This window comes from Alexandromys fortis, unplaced genomic scaffold (assembly GCF_014885135.2).
Source record: "Alexandromys fortis isolate MF-2015 unplaced genomic scaffold, M_Fortis_MF-2015_v1.1 scaffold_59, whole genome shotgun sequence".
Classification (NCBI taxonomy): domain Eukaryota; kingdom Metazoa; phylum Chordata; class Mammalia; order Rodentia; family Cricetidae; genus Alexandromys; species Alexandromys fortis.
This window is the reverse complement of record NW_026067943.1, coordinates 8,845,759-8,867,180: the sequence shown is the minus strand read 5'-3', so window position 1 is coordinate 8,867,180 and position 21,422 is coordinate 8,845,759. Positions and strand designations below refer to the sequence as shown.

The 21,422-nt window shown below is 48.5% G+C and overlaps 1 protein-coding gene across 35 annotated transcripts in view; it reads left to right on the top strand.

The window, feature by feature from the left end:
• Cacna1c (calcium voltage-gated channel subunit alpha1 C) overlaps nucleotides 1–21,422 on the top strand; it is a 662,482-nt gene that overhangs the window by 144,700 nt on the left and 496,360 nt on the right. For all 35 annotated transcript variants that reach the window (XM_050148320.1, XM_050148321.1, XM_050148333.1 and 32 more), the window contains exons 2-3: nucleotides 12,736–13,058; nucleotides 17,676–17,780. In XM_050148320.1, coding sequence (XP_050004277.1) covers nucleotides 12,736–13,058; nucleotides 17,676–17,780 — 428 coding nt within the window. The remainder of the gene's footprint in view (nucleotides 1–12,735; nucleotides 13,059–17,675; nucleotides 17,781–21,422) is intronic.

Here is a 21,422-nt window from a genome sequence, read left to right as displayed (position 1 = left end):
TTGGAAGATGCTGTGCCAGGCTAAGTGCTCATAGTGTCTTTAAATGCCTGAGCAGCATGCTGAGGTCATGGGGCTAATGATTGGCACTTCAGAACGGGCCCTGGGGGCTTCATGATCATCAGCTGTGCCTCTAACCACTAGTCATGCTGCCGTTCCTTTGGGAAGGTAGTTACTGTTATCATTAGCTGTCCAATCGCCCTAAACTCAAGCATTTCCACATGCGACACTATTCTCCAGTGTTTGTTGTCTTCATAGAACAAGACCAGATACACTTTGCCTTAAATAAAGGCTATAGCCCTCCTGATTACCATGAGGACACAGAGAAGAGGAACATGGGGACAAAGTCACAGGTTGAAGAGCTTTATAGATGCTACAGGTCTTGTTTCTGCTTTGTACGATCTGTTTTGAGACGCAGAGCAGTGGGGCCTTTGGACCGCTACCTTCGTCTTCAGGGTAGCTGTCCACGGCACTCCTCTGCGGCTGCCTTCTGACTTGGCCATTTTAAGCAATTGAGGCAAAGGAAAAGCCAAGAAGCACGGAAGTGCCTCGGCCTTAGTAGGGGACTAGGATCTCCAAGGACACTCTACTTGGTGATATCCATTGTCCCAAGCCTTGGCCACACCCGAAGATGAAGGCATCAAATGCTTCCCCTGTCCTAAAGGAGAAAGGGATGTTGGAGTAGAGGGACCCCCAATATGACTGGGTCCATGAAGTGTCAAAACAATCTGAGCAGAGGGAAGAGGACTGCTTGGAGCACAGGGAGGGTGAGATGCAGGCGGAGAGAGCGTTCAGGAATTTCCTGAGTGCAGGGGATCACCAGTGTGGGCTTAAGGTGCCCAAGAAGTTGGAGGGTTGGTGGCAGACAAGTCAGCCCTAGCCTGGGTGTCACTGGATAAGGCCACAGGCGTCTCTCTGCCTCAGTGTACTGTCACCAGTGGCGATGATGCTTCAGTTCCCAGATTTGAGTTGTCAGGATGTAGAAATGAAAAGGTACTCCTTCATCTGTCACCAGAGAAGGGACTCTGGCCAGCTCGAGTGTGGCGAGCATGGATCCAGCATGCCTTGTCCTTCCCTCCCATACCCTCTGTCTTGCTAAAACCCAATATATTACAGTCCGAAAGCTAGTCTCCAGGGTCTAGTCCCTTATTTGGCCACTTCCTCCTCCTGAGGCTGACTATCAAGGTCCAGCTATCAAAGTACTGAAGCTCAGTAATCAAAACCCATTGGCCCACCTAATTAGCATAGCCAATTGAAGTTAAACACCTCATCCTAACACTGGCTTTTCCCTTTGTACCGTCATAAATGCCATTTTCCCATGTGCCATGCCTGTCTTCCCTCTATCCAGAGGCAGTCCTTTGTTCCCCTCTAGGACAAATATCCCTGCCCCCTTCCCCTTTTCCCTCATCCTCTATCTCCTGTGTTTATCTCTTATTCCCTGTCCTCTATTCTTCATGGGCAAATAAACCTCCTTTGTGCAGAGAAGTTGGTCTTGGGGGGGTCTTGGGTTGATATTTTTCCTTTTTGCCTCTTTTCGTATGCAATGTGGGCCAGCTCCAGTGGGCCAGCTCTAGGAGAGGTGCCAGAGGGGTGTAGTGCCTGTGCCGTGGTCTACCCTGCAGTAGTGTTGGATGAGACCGAAGCTGGGACGATACCCAGCTGAGGCTCTGACGTCTGGTGTTTAATGGTGCTTGAGATGTATTTAGACAGGAGTCTGGTTCAACTCACTTGTGAAGGCATGTTTGTGCATCTGTGTGTATGATTTATTTAATATTTGAAAGTAATTTATAATCAAGATTCTTTGAATCCTTCCCTGGTCCTGGTGTCACTGCTGAAAGCTCCCAGGAAGTGCTTGTGGAGGGCAGGGCCTGGGCTCCCTTCAGTGTGGGTGCAAATTCTCGTTATTCCTGCCGGAAGGATGACTTGGGTATCTTAAAGTGCAAGCTTCTGCTTTCTTATTTGAGTTATAAGGGTTTTGGGGGGCTTACGTACATAGCATTGGTGAGGATTACAATAGGAGCTTGGACAACCTCAGAACAGTAAACTGGAGAGTCTGTACTAGCCTGGGTGATGGCTTTCCCACAGCTGCACAGATGGGTGCCCCCGTGTGTGTCTTCCCTGGCCTGTTTACTGCAGCCCTCCCTAAACCCCCATGAGCAATTAGGGCGGAATCTCATACAACTGGTTAGGATGAGTGTCTGGACGCACAAGTCATGTCCAGTGACCATTCCTACTTCAGCCTCTGACGGAATGGCAGCAGTCCGAGTCCAGCTGTGGTTATCTTTTCTAAATGGGCACATCTGGTTTGATGAAGACAGTTTGATTCAGAGGACAGTCCTGAATAATATGCAGGAATGGAATTTATATCTGGCTTATTTTGCATATCACAGTGTTTTCCCTCATGTTGAAACACGTGTCAGAGTATCCTATCCAGGGTTGAACAATATCCCAGTGCAGGCCACATCTTGATAACCCATTGATCCCTCGTTGGGCACGTGTGCTGTCTCTGTCTGGTGTCTCTTGTGAATAATGCTGCTGCGAGCCCTGGTTCGCAAACACTCATTGGAGCCTTTGCCCCTTAAGAATTTTGGGTGTTTGCCCACTAGTGGAGCTGCTGGGTCAGGTAATAATCGAATATTTAGTTTTTTGAGGAACTTGTCCCCTGCTTTCCAGTGGCTTACCGTGTTTCACACGGCCAGCAAGACGTGCGGTGGTTCTGATTTCTGTATTTTTGCCAACACCTGCTACTCTCTACTGATCCTGAACGCACTAGTTGTTGTACAGTGTCTCTCTGGCTTTGTGGACTTCCATGTAAACTATAGTGAGCGCAGGATGGAGTCTTCTTTCCTGCTCTTCCCAGATGAATGCCCATGGGTTGCCCTCGGCTTTTAGGCATAGGGTTTCAGGAGGTTGTGAGTTCCTGTGCACATGCTACCAGAAGGCAGTGAGTAGGGAAGCTGGGTACTGCTTCTCCACTAGAAAGAGCCCTACTGTCATTTGGGGAGGGGGTGTCCGGTGTTGGGACACTTAGCTCAAATAATGGGCAGGAGAGGCCTTGGTAGGGTAAGACTGGTTGGCGAGAATGTGAGAGCCAAGTGGTGCCTGACCCAGAGGGCTTCTTACAGTGTTTTTAGTATTTCATTCTGAAAAGGAGGAGAGCTAAGGATAGGACTAGCAGGGGTGAGTGCAGAGCGGAAGGGAAGGGGCTGGGAATGGGGTTTAGAGCTCAGAGATTTTGATCTTAGTCTTCCTACCAAACACGGTGACAGACTAGATCCAGATAGCTTTATATTGGAAAGGAGCTTATTGTCTACCTGCGGGTTTATTGATGTTGGTTTTGTTTTTGCCTCTCACCTTGTTCTCTGCCTGTTGGCAGAGGTTTTGGGGGTTAACAAGACAAATGGATGTAATCATGGTAAATGTAATGTATGTAGCGTCATTATTACATGTACCGGGAAAGGGAAGCAACAAGGGATTGATGTGTCTTTCTTCCACCTTAGTGAGGATGAGAGACATCAAGGAGAAAGACGAGCAGGCCCGAGTGGCTCCGTTTCTGTACATATATTGTTTTCCAGTGTGGGAATGTGAGGGGTAGCACCTCCCCTCTCGGCCATGCAGCCCCAGAAGTGGAACAATTTCAGAGCCTTTCCTTGATGGACTCCTTGGAAAGGGAGCAGCATTTTATGGGTTCTGGATCCCTTTGTTATTTTGTTTCCTCTCACAAACTGACACTTGACCTGTGCGTGTGGAACACAACAATTTAAAGAGATGGTGGTTAACCCAAATGATTGTATAGGGAAAATACTAAATAGTAGTAGAACACTGTTCATGCTTCTCTTCTCTGAAAGAAGGTAGCCTTCCTTTGTGACCTGAGGCTCTCTGTGTGGGTATCTGGAAAGTTCTTATTAATAGCTATTGCTATTTGGGTAGAACTTTCAGATATACAATCTCAGTTACTACTCTGGGTTGTTCTGCAAGGAATGCATTACTAATTCTGCCTTTCAGAACAGTAGATAAGGCCCAGAGCAATGTCTGTTTTCTTGGTTCTTTATAGACTCAGAGGCCTGGGTGCAGGTTGTGTGACAAAACTTTCCCTGATGAGAAGCAACACACTTGTCTACTTGCCCCAGATAGGGAACCCACAATAGGCCCAAGAAAGTAGACCATCAAAGTCCAGTTTGGTAAGTTTAGTGAACCAATGAATTTTATTTGGGTTACTCACAGGAGTAGGGGTGAAGGGTTTCTCACAGGAGCAGAAAATGACCCAAAGATGGCTGCATCACCAAAGCTTACCCCAGCGTAGATGATAGCCCACAAAGCTTGGAACAGAGCACAGTGCACACCCTGCAGGCTGCGCGTGTCCTTTCCAGATGCCTCAGGTCTAAAGCTCTTTAGGGCAGCTTGTTTCTTTTATGCTTCTTCCAGGTAATGGTCTGGTTGCAGAGTCTTTGCAATTTTTCTCTTTTCAGAGTCTTCTTTGCAGCTCAGCTTTCTACCATAGAGGGGTGTTGAAATAGGAGCGGCGGGGCTACATCCCCAACACCCCAGCCGCTTGCTAGCTCATGCCCGAAATAACAACACACAAACTGTATTCATTTAAAGAACTGCTTGGCCCATGAACTCTAGCCCTTACAGGCTAATTCTCGCACCTGGACTAGCCCATTTCTAATGATGTGTGTAAGCACCCCAAGGTGCGCTTACCAGGAAGATTCTAGCCTACTCGGAGGAGCTTCATTGCGTGCATCTGCCCGGGAGAGCTGAGCATGGCGTCTCTGCTCCAGCAGAGCTGTCGGGTCTCTCTGGAAGCAGAGCAGAGTCTGACCTCACTTCCTCTTCCGCCCAGCATCCTATTCTGTTTACTCCTCCCAACAATGTTCTAACCTATGAGGGCCAAGCAGTTTCTTTATTGCTCAGCCAATGAAATCAACAGATTGATATGACACTCCCACATCAGAGGGGAACTCTAAGCTTTTATTGCTTACTCTGGCAAGGAGGAGTTTAATGAATCTGGTCAGTTTCAGGGACTTCCCGAAGCTATTTTGAGTTGTTTACCTTTCTGCTTAAGAAGCTTTCCGTTAGATGGAATGTTTTCATCTTCAAGAAAATGTTACACAGTAGTGTGAGACCACATAGCTGTGCAGCTCATGGCAAGACAGTGCCTTCTCTGATGTCTGGTTCTGCTTGGACTTCTTCCACATCTTGTGGCTGGCTAGATAGTCCCTCGGAGACCTGGTCCAACTAGGTGTCCGGGCAGATATAGAAGCATGCCTCACTTCTGATATGCTGTCCTGATCTTTTTCATGGGTGTGCATCAGTGGGAGCAGAATTGTCTCTGGACCACATAGAAAGAGAAATGAAAAGATCTGGCCTCTTCTTAGCTTCCTTCCAACCTTGGTCACCTTCAGCCCACATAGTTCTGTCCTGGAACGCCTCTGCTGGGAACCCCTGGCTGTGTGTCTAGAGCCTTGGCAGCAGGTGGCACAAAGTTGCCAGGAGTTCATGTAGAGGGTGTGTGGAACTCCCTGCTCCTCTCTGTGACAGCAGGCAGGTGTTTGCCAGGTGGACCTGTGCCCCCTCTAGACGGGGCTTTCGGCAGTGGGACAGGAGTCTGGCACTGGTGTGTCTGTGGTAATTCTGGTGGAATCTGTAATTCCCTTACCAAAGAATCATTCAATATGCAGAATTTGGAAAGTGTAATAAAACGTGAAAGTTATAAGGGTTGAACTCTCAGCCGTCCTGGCAAGGTTTTGCCAAGCTGCTATGTCACTGTCCCCAGACCCAGCTACCCCAAAGACTTCCTGTTTGTCCAGCGTGATGTCTGTCCTCAGGCAGAGCCAATTCTATTAACTTCAGCGCTGGAAATGCTGACATTCAGTAGACTCAGTGAACTCACCGAGTTTAGGTGCGTGTCTCTCGGTGGTGGTGGTGAGCAGCAGAAGTGGGGGTCTCCCTTTCCTCTGTGCCAGGGGAAACACAAAGGAGTATTTTACTGTTCTTGTGGTTTGCCCTGAGCAGTTGAAGCCTGAGATTTAGCTGCATGCATCTGCAGGTTTTCCCCTTCATGCCTGCTGGTACCAAGGATAAAGTGGCATGATTAGTATCTCGTGTGGAAAGGTTAACCTTGATCAGGAGCAGATGGCTTTCCTCCGTGGGACTCTCTTTTGGGGTTTCTTCTTCTCTGTCACCTTCTTGAGTTGTTGTGCTACCAGGAGTGTAGAGAAGAGGTTTCTGTACTGGGTCTGAGGAGGTGTGGGTGCTGTCGGCATGACTGCCTTCTGGTTAGCGTGGCCTTCGGAATGCTCAGGTTCTCCACCTGCCTTCCCTCCTGCCTTTGGCGGGTCACTGGAGGAAGGTGCTCTATTTAAGGCAGTGCTGACCTACTGAGTGGGGGAGATGCTGCAGATGCCCTTGCCCTTTGCTGTCCCTTATGGAGCCAATGTGATGGCTGTGGTCTGTGTCATCTCTTCTGGAAAGACGAGGAAGAGTTGGGATGCCGCTGTACTGCGTTCAAGCAGTTTGGGTGCACAGCACCAAGATTGATGCATGCAAGGGAGGTTTTCATTTCAGTCTCCCCTCTCAGCTTAAGGGCCACCATGAGGTTTCTATCTGCCCATTGAGGAAAATCGTTCCATACCTATCTTTTGAGTGTTGGTGAGGTAAAGGTAGTCACGGCCTTGTTGTCTGTTGGATCTGGGAATCCTTATTCTTTGGTCGGTCTTTTTGCAGGCAGCGGTTATTTCAAGATCAGAAAAGCCACCCATCTATCATGTCCAGACCGGTTCTTGACTGCTCCCCTCCCCCTCTTAGAATCAAGTGCTTTTTAAATCTCCCTTTCCTACCTCACACCCCAGTCTTCACCATGCACTTCCCTGAGTACTGCCCGGCGTGGTAGTCTCCAGACTCATGTGGCTACTCAGGTGGAGATTAACTGAAATGAAATAGAACTTAAAATGTACTTCCTCGGTTGTACCAGAGACATTTCATGTGATTTACAGATACATTTGCCTGGTACCTACCATATTGGATAACTCAAAATGATGTTCCATTTTAACTATTTTAAAAGTTATAATTGGACTTAGATATGGTAGCTCATGCCTGTAATCCCAGCATTTAGGTGGCTGAGGCTGGAGAATTGCCTTTAGTTTGTGACCAGATTGGGTTAAGTATTTGAGTGGCTAAGGCTGGAGAATTGCGTTTGGTTTGACAAGATTGGGTTATATAGTGAATTCTGGGCTCAACCAGGGCTGTAGAGTGAGACTCTGTCTCAGAAAGTAAAAACCCCAAGTCCAAACGACAGCAACAAAGCTGCACTGCACAGCTCGCTGCAGTAGGGTGACATGCCCTGAGCTGCACTGCACAGCTCGCTGCAGTAGGATAACATGCCCTGAGCTGCACTGTACAGCTCGCTGCAGTAGGTGACATGCCTTGAGTTGCCGTGGCCACTTTAGGAAGAAAAGTACGTGATGCAGGATTCGAAGCATTTAGAGTGAGCAGGAAGGGTTGCGGGAGGAGGCCCTAGGATGGGCTTTTTGGAGTGACACCCAAGCAGCACCGTGGTCGAGGGGACTGCATTTGGTCAGGAAGCTGGGAAATCCCAGCCCTCTGTGCCCTGTGAGATTAGGATGTTGCAGGCAGGACCCTGAAGCACTGTATCAGCGAGCAGATCCCCGCCCCTTCTGGGTAAACTTCACTTTGGGTCTCGGTTGTTCAGTCTCAGAGCTGCATTAGGAATTCTGGCGTCAGGGAGACTGAACCTTGCTCAGCTCCTTGCCTCTGTAGTCCACTAAGATAGCCTGTCGCTCCATGCCACAGGGTGACCCTTGAAGGCCCACCAGGGTCATCCATGGAGAAGCTGCTCTGAGCTGGTGATAGGCAGACTTGGTTGATTCAAGACCAGGAGACAGGGTCCTCTTGTACTTTAGCCACCAGGTTTGCCCTGGTTCAAGCCAGTGCAGCTCCTGCTTGAGGATGACTACTGTGCTTTTAGGGGACTATGGGTCCCTTGTCATCATGGGGAATCGACATATGTAAAATCCCGATAGATGTTTGCAAAGGTCTTGGGCGGCTTCTGCCCAAAAAAGGCCTTTGCTGTGTGCTCAGAGACTCTTGAGTGACATCAGACTCTAGTAGGACATCATTTTGCAGCTTTTCCTCCCTGGGGCAAACTGTATTCTTCAGGACTCACCAGCTCTATTTGTGGCAGAAGGCACATGACCAATGAAGACGGCTGTGCTGTTGAAGCTCATACCTCTTCTGTGTTTATGGCTCATTGGGGATCTGCGTCTTTACTTAAGAGTGGCATGGAGGGAGGAGGGGCTGGAATACTGGAAGCTACAAGTTGGGTTCTGCTTCCTTGGATCAGAGGTTTTAAGGCAGAATTGTTAAAGCCAGCTCTGGGGTATGGAAAGGAGCCACTAAGCAAAGAGCAGAGGGAAGAACGTTCTAAGAACATGTGAAGGCACGGTGGCAGGCAAGAACCGGGCATGTGTGAGGGATGAGAGGAGTCCCGGATGTAATAAGCTCAGGGGAGTTGGCCTGGGCTGGAATGCACAGGCTTCAAGAAACATGACAAAGAGTTTGGGTTTGAAAATGATTGAAGCAGGAGAGTGCCAGGGCCTGGTCTACTGTTTGTATTTCCCAAAAGAGCAATGCGACAGGTTATGAGTGGGGCTTGGGCTCGAGATGGGGAGCCTGGTAACGAGAGCAATGTCAGGGGTTCCTGCAGCATTTCTGGGGAGGCAGTGGATGGCGACCTGGACTAGAGAGGTGGCACAGGAGGCAGAAACCATTGTTCACCTCCGTTCCCTCAGAGCTCCTCCCCTGTCCATGGAGCAAGTGGAAGGACTCAGTGCTCACAGCGTAGATGGACAGAACCCATCAAGGAAGCTTTTAATGTTGCCTGTGGTCTATTTCATGTTGGTTACCTCTCTGTCACTGTGAAACTGCCAGAGACTCACAGTTTTAGAAGATTCAGTGCATGGCCCATTGGCTCATTGCTTTCAGATCTGTGGGAGGCACTGCATTGTTTGTCCGGGAGTATGGCTTGCACCTTTCACCTCATAGTGGCTGGAAAGCAAAGGACAGGAAAGGGCGGATTATTATATTCCCTCAAGGACATATCCCCAGTGAGTCAAGTCCCTCTCATCATGTCCCACCCCTTGAAGGTCTGCCACCTTCATGTGATGAGGATGAAACGTGTGAGCCCCCAGGAAATGCTTGCGATACAAACCAGGACGATGTTGTTGGTTATCAGGACATCATTATTGCTATAGTCACAGCAATAGATGTTGAGCATCCTCTGGAGTGGGGAGTGAATGAAAACAAACCACGCCATTGTTCCATCACTGACTGGGAGGAAGTGAGGATGCACCTGTCCATTCCCTGGCTGGAATGTCTCTCTAGGCCCTAGCAGGGCAGGGTGGTATGAGGGAGGGTAAGGGGTCTGTGATGGGGTCCTGTTTGTGTCTTTGTCCTTCTGAGAAGAGGCAATGCCTACATGTAGTAGGCATGGATGCTCCTGTTTTCAAGGGAGCCCCAGTTACTGGACAAATAGGAGTCCTTTTCTTATGCTTGGAAGAGGAATATGCTCTAGACCTCTTACCTGTTTCCATGTGGCCTGGTTTGCTGAGCTGCTATTCTGGGATTTTCTTGGGCACCAGAGCACCCATGGATAAAGCCCAGTAAGGCTAGAGCCAGATCAGACTTAACCGGTGGCATCAGTTCAGCTGGCAGCCAGGAGGCAAAGCTTTGAATCAGCCTTATAATTTGAAAATTGGTCTTTGTGTTGGGTGGTGATTTTGTGCTAACAAAAAGCATCAGAGAAACAATGCGGGCTGCCCTACCTTCGTGGTGTTATTCTGGACTCAGAATCCTTGCTACAGAGATGGGCGTTCTCCACTCCTGGGACTCCTGGATGTTTGTAGTTCTCATTGTGAGTGCTCCTAGAGGCACGCCTAGAACCTCAGGTCTGGATAGAAAAGTGACTTGGACAGACCAAGGTCACAGTCTCCACAGCCCTCATGGAGACTGACCTTGGAGAATATACTTCTTACCATTCTGCATGTGACAGTTATGATGGAAGTGCCCTTTATCACTCAAAGGCCGTAGCAGTGTTTGAAGATAACTGTATTCTTGTCCCCTGGCCAGGGACAAGTTGAAATTACGTTCCCCTGCACTTTCAGGCCCCTGCATATGTGCTTTCTCCAGATGGCATGTTCCAGAGGTATCCTGGTGTTATGAAAATGGCTCTCAATATAAATAAGAAACCCTAGGGAGTATGAGGGTGCTCAGAAGTCCGTACAAGAGGCCTTGACATTGGTAGACCCCATGGTTTATTCAGGGAGACCCTGTCTTTTGCTTAAGGTGCCCAGGAACCCTTGCTGCTTTTTACACCAATGCTTTCCACGTTCTTAAGAGACACCCCAGAGCCCTAGTGCTGCTTGGTTCGTGATATGAGGCAGCTACTATTTGAACAATGGTGGTCTCGACTAAAGGCCGTTGTGATGCATTGACATGAGTAGGAAATTGGGGTGCCGCAAGGCTGCCAGTAGGGGAACATGGCTGCTTTTATAGATGCGGGGGAAGATCAGTCCAGGAGCTAAAACAGCATCCACTAAATTCTGCCAATGCCAAATAGAGTCTAGAATGTCAAGCTTGCATGCCACAGATAGAACAAAAAGCAGGGAAGAATTAAGTTATAGCCCAGTTTGCCAAACCAAGATGGAACACAGGGCCACTTTGGAATTGGTCACGCCAGTGTAAGAAAATGAAACAGGGATACTTTCCACTCTCAGTCACCAGGGAGGTCCCTGGGAAGTCACCATAGGTGTTACTATTGGAGATGGTGCTCATTAAATATAGGTATCCATCACTTTCTCCTCTGCCCAGAAATACCAGGAGGTGCAGATGTATTCCTGGGCTGTGTGCACACACGTGTGCATGTGAGTACAGTGTTGAAGGAGCTGAGGAGGGAGGGGTATAGTGTGGCAGTTCACGATGAGTTCTGAGCGCAGCAGAATCTTCCACTGTCTCATTTTGTGACCTTTAGTGAGTCATGTGCTCCTTTGTTTTCTTGTGTGTCGAATGAAGGCACTTATCTTGCCGCTGAGAGAGCAGCTCTGCTTCAGCTGCCTTGACTAATCCAAACCCGCGTTCTGCTCTGGAGTCTTAATAAGGAAACCCAGTTCCCAGCCTTCTTGGGACCTTCCTTACTTTATACTTCGGCATCTATATATTGAGAGCAGGGCAGGAAATGACAAGCTGTGACAGAGGGGTCTGTTCTTCACAAGCCTGGTACTCTGGTAAATATGCTGTGTCCCTGGGGTGCAGCAGCTGCCTGGAGCCACTGGGCAGAGCAAGGGAAGAGAGTGAGGGGGTTGTGTGGTGAGGTGAGTATGTTAGGGAAGTAAGTGGGTATAATGGAGACGCTTTACCAGGATCTGTGGAATAAAGTGCAGGTCCAATGCTACAGACAGCAGACAACAGCTGTGCAGGTGGCTGATGACAGCTGGTACCAACGAAGGCCTGATGTGCTTGCCTTTCTATCCTGTGGGTGATGAGTGGATGGCATCTGTGCGTTTCTCACACCTTCCCCTCTGTCCACGGTAGACAGCGATCATCTACTATGATAAGCATTCCTCTTGTGCCCGGCAACGTCTCAGTATCCCTTCCTCACCTTTTTGGAACCTGATGTCAATCATTGGACTTACAGTTGAAATTGATTGCCTGTGGCTGTTGTGCTGGGGAATGCAGACAGACTTTGGAACCCGGAAAGTGTGCCGAGCACTGTGCAAGCATGTTGCTTGGCTCTGTTTTGATTGCATGAGATAACTGACGCACCTTAACTGAGCAAAAACTAAGTTACTTTAGTGACTTAATCATCTCAGTGGTGGAAGAAAGTGGCTTGGGGAAGGCCCTACCACAAAGGTCCCAATAACTCCCAGGAGTGCTCCCTGGGACCTCTTCGGTATGGTCTTGGAGGGGGGCATTCAACATCCAGATCACTTCGCTGGATAGGAGCTTTCTTTAGCTTAGCCCCGTCCCTGTATTGCGTTTGTCTTTGCTGTAGGAGCTCCAGTCAGTGTTGAGGGTATCCTCCCTGCAGTGTACTGTGTGTTTGCATCGTTGGTTCCTGAGCTGGGGTGCCACTCATTAGCTTTTCCTTCTTCCTAAGTCCTATACTCTACCCTCATTTCTCCCTTTCCTTTCCTTGTAGCTGTGGAGCCTGTCCTGGAACTCACTCTGTAGACCAGGCTGGCCTTGAACTCACAGAGATCCGCCTGCCTCTGCCTCCCCAGTGCTGGGATTAAAGGCGTGTGCCACCCCTGCCTAGTCTCCCTTTTTTTTTCTCTAAGTAACCATTTTATTCGTGCGTTCTTATAAATATGTTAAGGCCCATATGTGGCCTTAATTTCCCCTTCCCCGGAACTCTCACTATCTCAGTGCTAGGAAAGCACAGTCTCACCCCTTGTGTGCCTGAGTCAAGTCCGTGAGACCAAAGAGCAGAGAGACATGGTCACGGTCAGTTGAACTAAGTTAGGCAAGGCCTAGAATAGATTTCCTGGCTGTAGTTCTCAGCATACATATTAGTGTTTTATGGTATGTCGCCTCCCAAATTCCCACAGCAGCCTGATAAAAAGTTTGTTTTTTCCCCCCCAAAAATTGTGTCTAGAATCCCAAGTGTGTCCCCCGTGCTTTTCTTTTCACCATAGTAACGGTAGCCTTTTCCTCTCGCTGCAGGTTCCAACTATGGGAGCCCACGCCCAGCTCATGCCAACATGAATGCCAATGCAGCTGCAGGGCTCGCTCCCGAGCACATCCCTACTCCAGGAGCAGCGCTGTCCTGGCAGGCAGCCATCGATGCCGCCCGGCAGGCCAAGCTAATGGGCAGTGCTGGCAACGCAACCATCTCTACTGTCAGTTCCACGCAGCGGAAGCGGCAGCAGTACGGGAAACCCAAGAAGCAGGGCGGCACAACTGCCACGCGGCCACCCCGTGCTCTGCTCTGCCTGACTCTGAAGAACCCCATCCGGAGGGCATGCATAAGCATCGTTGAATGGAAATATCCTTTATGCTCTGGGATGGCCGAGGTGTTCCCTTGGATCTGCCCCGTGGGGGTGGGGGACTGGCTTGCACTCTGGGGATATCAAGCGTAGACTTGCGCTGGTGATGTTAGGTTTATCTTATATTTACTGCCCCACCGATGAAAGTCAGAATTCTCGACCTCCCCGCTGGACTCCATGAGTCACTATCTCGGAGGATAAGGTCCCAGAATTTGTTGGTATTACAAGCATCCCTAAACCAAAAATCCAAAATCTTAATTTTCCTAAAGTCTAAAACTTTTATAGTAACAACACAGATGGAAAGTTGTCCATTTGATCTTCTGTGACAGGTTGCAGTCAAAATGCATGCTCTAAATTTGTGTTGTCTGTGTGTATAAGGTGTACATAGGACATAAATGAATTTCAAGGTCAGACTTGGGTCCCATTCCTAAGGTTTCTCATGAATCTGAAGAGATTCCAAAATCCAAACATGGATTTAAGCGTGAAATGCTTTGAGTCCCAAGCATTTGAGAGACAGGGCACTGGGCCTGCCACCAGTAACTTTAGAGAAAATTTGTAGGTATCAGTGTGGAATATGAACTCATATTCAAGCTACCTGCCTATGTAGTTTTCATTGTTGCTGCATGCTGCTCTATAACTTTATCTCCTATGGCATGGTGTAGCAGTAGCTCACAACTTGACCTCTTTCTGGTATGAATGGACCAGGAAATGCTTGAGAACCCCAGGGCTTGGCAGCAGGAACTCTCAGCCTGGGCTCTGCACTGGCATCACCTGGAAAGGTTTATCAAATTCTAGATGCCAAAGGTCCCACTCGTTCCCAGACATTCTACAGAGTTCTCCAGGCCAGGCTCTGGGATAGCCAAGGTTGAAAGCATCATCTAAACTAATGTGTATCTACTTTGAACACACAGGAAAGAGTGGAAGCAGGGGCCTTTAGGAACCGAGTCTCTTAAGGGCTGGAATGTTACCATGGACACAAGTCTTAATGTCTGAGTATTGAGTTACACTGGAAAAGACCTCAAAGCACAGCCCTGGCTATCACCAGGGATGAAATAAGTCACATGAAACTCCCCTGGACACGTGATCAGGAATAGACAGCATTAGATCCCTGACACTAGTGCTAGTTTTTTTTAAACTCAAATTCAAAATTGAGTTAAGAAATGAAATTCAATTTTTTAAAAAAAAACTCAAGATTCTTTCCATCTGAATGGAGTGTTCGTCTCATTTGTGAGTTTCTAGGGAAAGATTTAAAACCTTGGGTAGTGGTTGGAAGGTGAAAAGAAGACCTGAGGTGCAAACAATACCCATCGGGAATAACTGAATTCCTGTTCCAAAAGCAACTACAACAGGATGCAGTTATAGCAGCAAGGGCTGCTCCTAAATTGTCTAGTCTGCTAAACTGCACATAGTCCATGAATGGGCGAGAAACTAGACTTGGTCCATCTTCTCAGGCTGCCTTCAGAGCCATGGAGTAAGAGAACTGGGACCCAGAGATAACTACTCTGAAGGGAGAGCAGGGAGACCCTGAGATCCAAAAGACTTCCCATAAATTGGTTTTACATCCAGATTCCCCACAGTTGAAACCCATGTGCTTCCCAAACTCCCTGTGCTAAGTACTTAGTAGTGTGCCAGAGGACTAGGCAAGACTGGATAGTAACTAAGTAGAACTAGATAGTTACTAGATGCAACCAGATAGTGAGTTATTAGTTGGACAAGATATTTAACAGGTAGGACAAGGTAGCAAATTACTAGGTGGGACTAGATAGTAACGAGGTGGGACTGTGTAGTTACTAGGTAGAAACGGTTACTAGATGGAAGTAGTTACTGGATGGGAATAGATAGCTATCAACTTGATACTCAGCACGTGCATTCCAGGGTTGGCCTGCAGGGCCCAGAATCCGCAGCCCTTCCGCGATGGTTAGTGTGGTTGAACCTCCCGAGAGAGGGTGCTTTCCCACCTGGGCAGAGGGAGGGATGCAGCACCCAGTCTTAGCTGTGTGAAAGCTCCAGACTGCCGAGGTCAGATGTGGAGAGAGTCTGTGTGGTCAACAGCTCTTGAAGAGTGGGCCCTGGTGCTGTCGTCAGATGGACAGCTTAAACAGTGATTTGGTTCTTGAAGGGGGCATGATGCTTTCTGGGTGCTCCTCTGCATCATCTCAGCTGCAGCTCTCCCTGTCTGCTTGTTTGTCTTCTTGGCAGACAGAATCCTCCAGTGTCTGCCTGGGGCTTTAGTGTGTGGCAGTAGGTGCTTGCTTGTGCGTAGAGGGTAGGGGGACGGCCTTTGAAACACTTCGGTCTTGGCTCTCTAACCTGTCGAGGCACTGAGGACATCTGACCAGTAGATATTCATGGGGCCTGGCTCAGTTGCCTACCTGTACCCCTTTCTGATAGGGCACTGAACAGTAAGAATGGAACCTTGCAGCCTGGGCTGACCGTCACTGTCCTGAGCAGGTTGGGGTGTGGTTAGGAAGAGGGGCATGCGGTAGGAGGGCCAGGAGCGCTAGCTTTCTGAAATACCCTCAGGGCCACCTCGTACAGACAGACCAGGACAAAGTAGGTTCAAAACTGACTCAGAAGCCTACTCTTTGGGTTGGGTCTGGGTCTCTAACTTGATGACTTCAGACACAACACAACCTTTGTAAGCTTTAGTTCCTTCCATTAGCAGTAGAGATTATTGTCTCTTTCCAGGTGTTTGGCAGTGGGACAGGGAGTTGGGGGTGGGGAGGCAATCACCACAGAGCCTCTGGAGGAGTGCTAGGTCCTGTCCTTGCTGTCACCTCCCTAACACCAGCTCCTGTCTCCATTGCTGTTGGATCCTGGCCACCTCAGGACAGCAGGTCATAATAGTATGAACCTATTGCTTTGACTGGGCCCTGAGCCTGGCTTTGCCCCTTGCCTTCTGGAGATCTTGGACAGGTGTGATGGTGGCCATGTCTGTACAGGGGAGATTGGTTAGGCCCTGCTCACAGGTCTCTGGCGATACCAAGACACATGTGGGCAATGGCTCATCTTAAGAGGCATCCTCAGCTCTGCCCTGGGGCTGCTGGGGATTCATCAGGAAAGCAGCCATTCAGATTCTTCAGAGTGTAGCGGGCCTGTGACTCTAAGCGTAAATGCTGTGGCATGAGGTGACACTGGACATGGGGGCAGGAGATGGTTCCAGTGCTGCATGACCACTCACCTGTGGGGTAGTTCTTAGCTTTTCTGGGCCTCACAAGTTTGGAACAAGTAGTCTCTAGGGCATCTTCCTGCTTCAGAGTTTACTACTTCTGTGAGAGTTTAGTTGGTCCCTCTTCCCTGCAGTTTTCACCCGTTCCTTTCCTCCCATTAGGTTCAGTGCTGGTTAGTTTTTTTGTCAACATGGCACAAGCCCAAGTCATGTGGGGAAAGGGAACCTCAGTTAAGAGAATGCTTCCCTCGGAGTGGCCTGTAGGCAAGTCTGTGGAAATTGTTCTGATTAGTGATTGATGCAGGAGGGCGCAGCTCACTGTGGGCAGTGCCACTCAGGTTGTATAAGAAAGCTGGCTGAGCAAGCCAGTAAGCAGCACCCTCTGTGTGCAGGTCCCTGGCTCAAGTTCCTACCCCAGCTTCCCTTTGTGATGGACTACAAACTATAAGCTGCAGCGAACCCTTTCCTCCCCAGGTTGCTTTTGGTCACAGGGTTTTATCCTTGCAATAGGAAGCTAGTTAGAAGAGGCTCTGTGAAAGTGGCTGGGAACTTAGTTGTGGGAGCACAGATTGGGACTTTCTGTGAAGCTTCCCTTTCTTGCTTTCAGCGGTGGGTGTGGTATGGTCTCTGTAGGAGAGTGCTGTTACATTAACCTTCTGCTCACTGTGTCCTGCCCTGATGTTTCCATGATGAGAAAACATCAGAGTATGCTGTTACGGGTGAGTGGACCCTGGGCTGATGCTCTATAGCCCAGGCCATCACTACTCATGGTAAGAAGACCCATTAGTGGGGCCTTGTACACTAAAGACAGGGTCTCTGCAAAGCTAGTATGCCCCATTCCTCTGCGGAGCCGAACCGGGGGGAGGCAATCCCTACCTCTGACCCCACAGAGCAGATCCTGCCTGGCTTTGGGAAGTCCTAAACCCTAGGGAGGTAGAACACTCTCAACTTTGATTCCAAACACTGACAAGCAAAATCTGTAGATTTCCATGAGGGGTCGCTTTGTGTAAACCCCCACTCACTGCTCTCCCTACAGTGTATGCATGGGTCCACTGGTGACAGGCATGAGCCATGAACTGTCATGGAAATGGGGTCCTGGGTGGAATCCTTCCTGGGTCAGACGGAGCTCTTTACCCCAAGCTCACATGAGGTAAATGCAATCAAATGTAATCTAAATAAATAAAAGGGGGGAAGAAGTATTTAGAGACCTGTGTTTACGCTGGCACGCGACTGGCCTCCACTGCTCTTGACATATTAGGAAAAAATTTTGGCGGGGGTCCACTAGAAGCACTTAAAAGGCATATGTTTCTCTTCAGAATACAAGGGGCTTGGAATGCATTGTTTAAACAGAATTCTTACGAATCTTTGATTCATTAAATACTATATAGATGTATGTTTGTTTCACTTGTGTTAACAGTGGCATTAATTTCCTTAACTCCTTTCTCAGACCATTTGAAATCATTATTTTGCTGACTATTTTTGCCAATTGTGTGGCCTTAGCGATCTATATCCCCTTTCCAGAAGATGACTCCAACGCCACCAACTCTAACCTGGTAAGTCTGGAGCGTCTGCGTTTCTTACTACTTGTGGCAACTGAGCTTACGCCACATGGGTTCTGGGTGCGAGGTCGGAGAGAAGTGAGGTGTGTGTTTGACAGGTGCCAGGGCTTGGCACAGCTCAGATCTCGTGGGCATTTTGTTTTTTATTCTGATCAGTACCTGTCTTACCACGGTCTACTTCCTGACTGTTCTAATCAGGCGGCGATGAGAGTGGTGGCTCTTGTGTGACACAAATGCTCGGCTTAAGTCTTGAGTGCAGGTGTTGGAGTGAGCGTTCTTGGATCATCAGTTGTATTTTGAGTGCCGCTGTTCCGTTGTGAGGCTTTGCTTGCGTGATCATAGCATCCTGCATGATTACATGATAAATAATTTCTAGGAAGCTTTTAGCAAAGTTTTCTTTTGCGGCCAAGAAGTATCATTGAGTTAAAATGGCTTTATTTTTATTTTTTTTTTAAATTTTTTTTGGGAAAGGCGGCTTTCCATTTGGATTGCACAGAGGCCAACACTGGCAATTTGGGGTTAGAATTTGTCCATGGAAAAAGTGGAGAGTGTGTTTACTTTTGGCTGAGTGTGAAGTCATTGCAAATGCAAAGGTCTTTGCTGGTCTGGGCATGTGAGGCAAGCTCTGGAATGCACTTGGCAGAGCTGGGGCTGCCTGGAGAGCTCCAGCAAAAGCTTGCAGAGGACTCTCGACTTTCTCCTACTTGCGCCGAGACATTGGTAGTCTCCATGTGATTTTCCCAAAGCATGTTTGGTCACCAAGCCCACTGTCTTGTCTGTCACTGGTGCCTTCTAGTTCGATGAGATTGGACTTGCATGGGGTCGGTTTAGGGGAAACAGGAATGTTAGGGGATTTTCCTTCCTGTAGTTGTGGCTCCTGATGCTGTCAAAGGGGGGGGGTCCCATTTCTTTCAGAACCTTTGGCATTTCCAGAGATTAAATCTCCCAACTTGTGGGTCTCAACCCCTTTGAGGGTCACATGTAAGATATCCTGCATATCAGATATTTAAGTTATGATTCATAACAGCAACTTTATAGTCATGAAATAGCAATGAAATAATTTTTAGTTGGGGTCACTACAACATGAAGAACTGTGTTAAAGGGTCACAGCACTAGGAAAGTTGAGAACCTCTAGATTAGATGCACTTTTTAGAGTTCGCTCCAATTTCCTCAGCTTTTGCTGTTAGCTACAGACCTGTACATGGGAAGGTGTTCTTTCTTTTTTCTTTTTCTGTTTTGGAGTATATATCACAAATCCCTGTAATAAAACCAAGCCCTATAATAAATAACAGCAAAGTACAGAACTTTTCTCTTTGCACCTTTCTCTTCCTTGAAGATGCTATTCAAATGGCTGGGGAAGGTGTTCTTTCATATGTGTATGGGTTGGGGTTCTTCTGTGTCTCATGGCTAGTATGGGGGCCATGTACTGGGAATAGCTTCCCAAGTCCCCGAGATAGGCATCAAATACTGAATGATCGTATGGCTAGAGTCAGTAGGCAGGATGTGTTCTCTGTAGCCCATGCAGCCCTGTCGGTATGACCTTGTTTCTTAAAATAAAGAGAAACCCTTCCCATGTCAAGATCTTATGAGCTAAAGTATCATCCCAAAGCAGAACACCTCCCATTGGTTCTGTCTCTTTGAAGTGTTTGCCTCTCTCCTCTGCTGCCCTTCCTTTGAGCTCTTGTCCCATCATTTAACCTGAGGGAGCTTCAGAAGCAGCTCTGATTGGAACTAATTCATATCTGTTCTCAGACCAATGTATCCGTGGCTGGCTAAAACCCACAGATTCTCTCTGTGAGATGGCGGCCTGGTAGGTGATAAGGAGCCAGTGTTGAAGTTGCTCTTGGCGTGGCTAGACTTGGGAGATGATGGGGGGGTGTGGCAGTTTGCTTCCAACCACAACAGAGTGATGAAATGTTTTAAAACTAGAACTTACAAAAAAAAAAAAAAAGAAAAAAGAAAGAAAAGAAAAAAGAAAGAAAAGAAAACCAAGTTGGATAGTCAACGTTGGGTAGATTTTATGGCAAGTTAATGATTCTTTGATGTATCTATGGCTCTCATCCCCATTCTCTGCCCTGGAGATGAGGACATGTCACCAACTGGTTGGTGGGGGAGGCGGGAACCAAGGATGAATTCGAGGACCCTATAGACCAAACAACCAAGCCCAGCCCCACATGTGGGCGGAAGTACTCTGCTGTGGAGATACCCTGGGAGTGCTGTGGCCCGGAGTCTGCTCCTCCTTCTCTAAGGCATCCCTCCTTGACAAAGTCTTCACGCCTCCTTTTCCCTCCACAGTTTTGACTTGTCTTCCTCCATAAACAGGAACTTTGCCAGCGATTCATCTTGCACGTCTCATTTTCTTTCCCTCTCTCTCCTTGATCTCATCTCTGTTCCCTAGCACAGCAGGAAAGCCTTTCCCTAAGGATACAACTTCTAGGACTTGCTTCTCCAGCTCTAGACTCCTCTGCACCTCGGCAGTACTTTCTACAGTAGAGGCTCTTGGGCTTTGCAGCTCCTCCTGTGCTCGCCTGTCTGGAGATTTTAACTGTGCACAGACCGTGTTGAACCCCTTCCCATTCTCAATCATTTGTTTAAGTTTTCTGTGCCTTAGTTTCTTCATCTTTAAAGTGGGAACAATAGTGCCTACGTCACAGGCTTGGGGTGAGTTGACAGAGTCAGATAGTAGCAGTTCTTAGCAGTTCTTCAGAGAGCACTGTAGGAGGGGATGAAGATGGGGCTTCCCAACGCTGGGTGTTGTTACTGCCTTTTCCCAGACTTGCATGGCCACTTCTGCTCTCCAGGCTCTTCTTTCAGTGGTACATCTTGGCTCTTGTGGTCCTTTGGTAAATGTTCACAGCAGGAGTCAGGTGCTACCGTGAGAGATAGAACCCACGGCTAATAGGGAAAGTGATGCGTGGGTAAATGTCCGCATAGTGCAGGGTCTTACGGGAGGCAATTTCAAGGTCAAAATAGGTATTTGGAGCTGAGGCCCGTGTGTAAAGCCATGTGATCACACTTTATAGTGCAGTACTAGCTTGGAGTGAATGAGAAGAGCCAGGTGACAGGACGCTCAGCGTATGCCAACCGCTGGACTCCACTGCAGGCAATGGGGAGTCCCTTGCATCTCTGAGACTAGGAGAGAGTCTTGCAGGGTGAGTAAGATGCTGAGATTGTGCCTCAGTGTTTGTGAAGAGAAAATGAAGTGTTGCAAGCTTAGGCTGACTGTGACCGTAGGTCCAGAGATAGTGGCGGGATGCGATTAGGAAACAAACTTTTATGACCACATGCATGCTGTGGTCTTGGGACGTTGATATGTATGCACTGTGTTATAAGCTAGAAGGACTTCAGGAGGGTCCCACAGAAGGGGCCTGAGGGACTGGCCTAGTGAGGATCTGTGGAACATATGAATGGAGGTACCTGTGGGTGATGGGAGGGCTGGGCACTCCAGCTCATGATGAGGGGGGAGATGAGGGAGGAAGGTGAAGAGGGAGAGGAGAGTCCACAGGACAGAGAGCACCAGGAGCGGAAGGCCCGTGTTAGACTCTGCGAGCACCGCTATTTATGGAGGTAGTAAAGGGAGGCGAGCCAGAAAAGGACTTGTGGAAAGTAAAATCTCATGGTGGGGCCTTGTAGGCC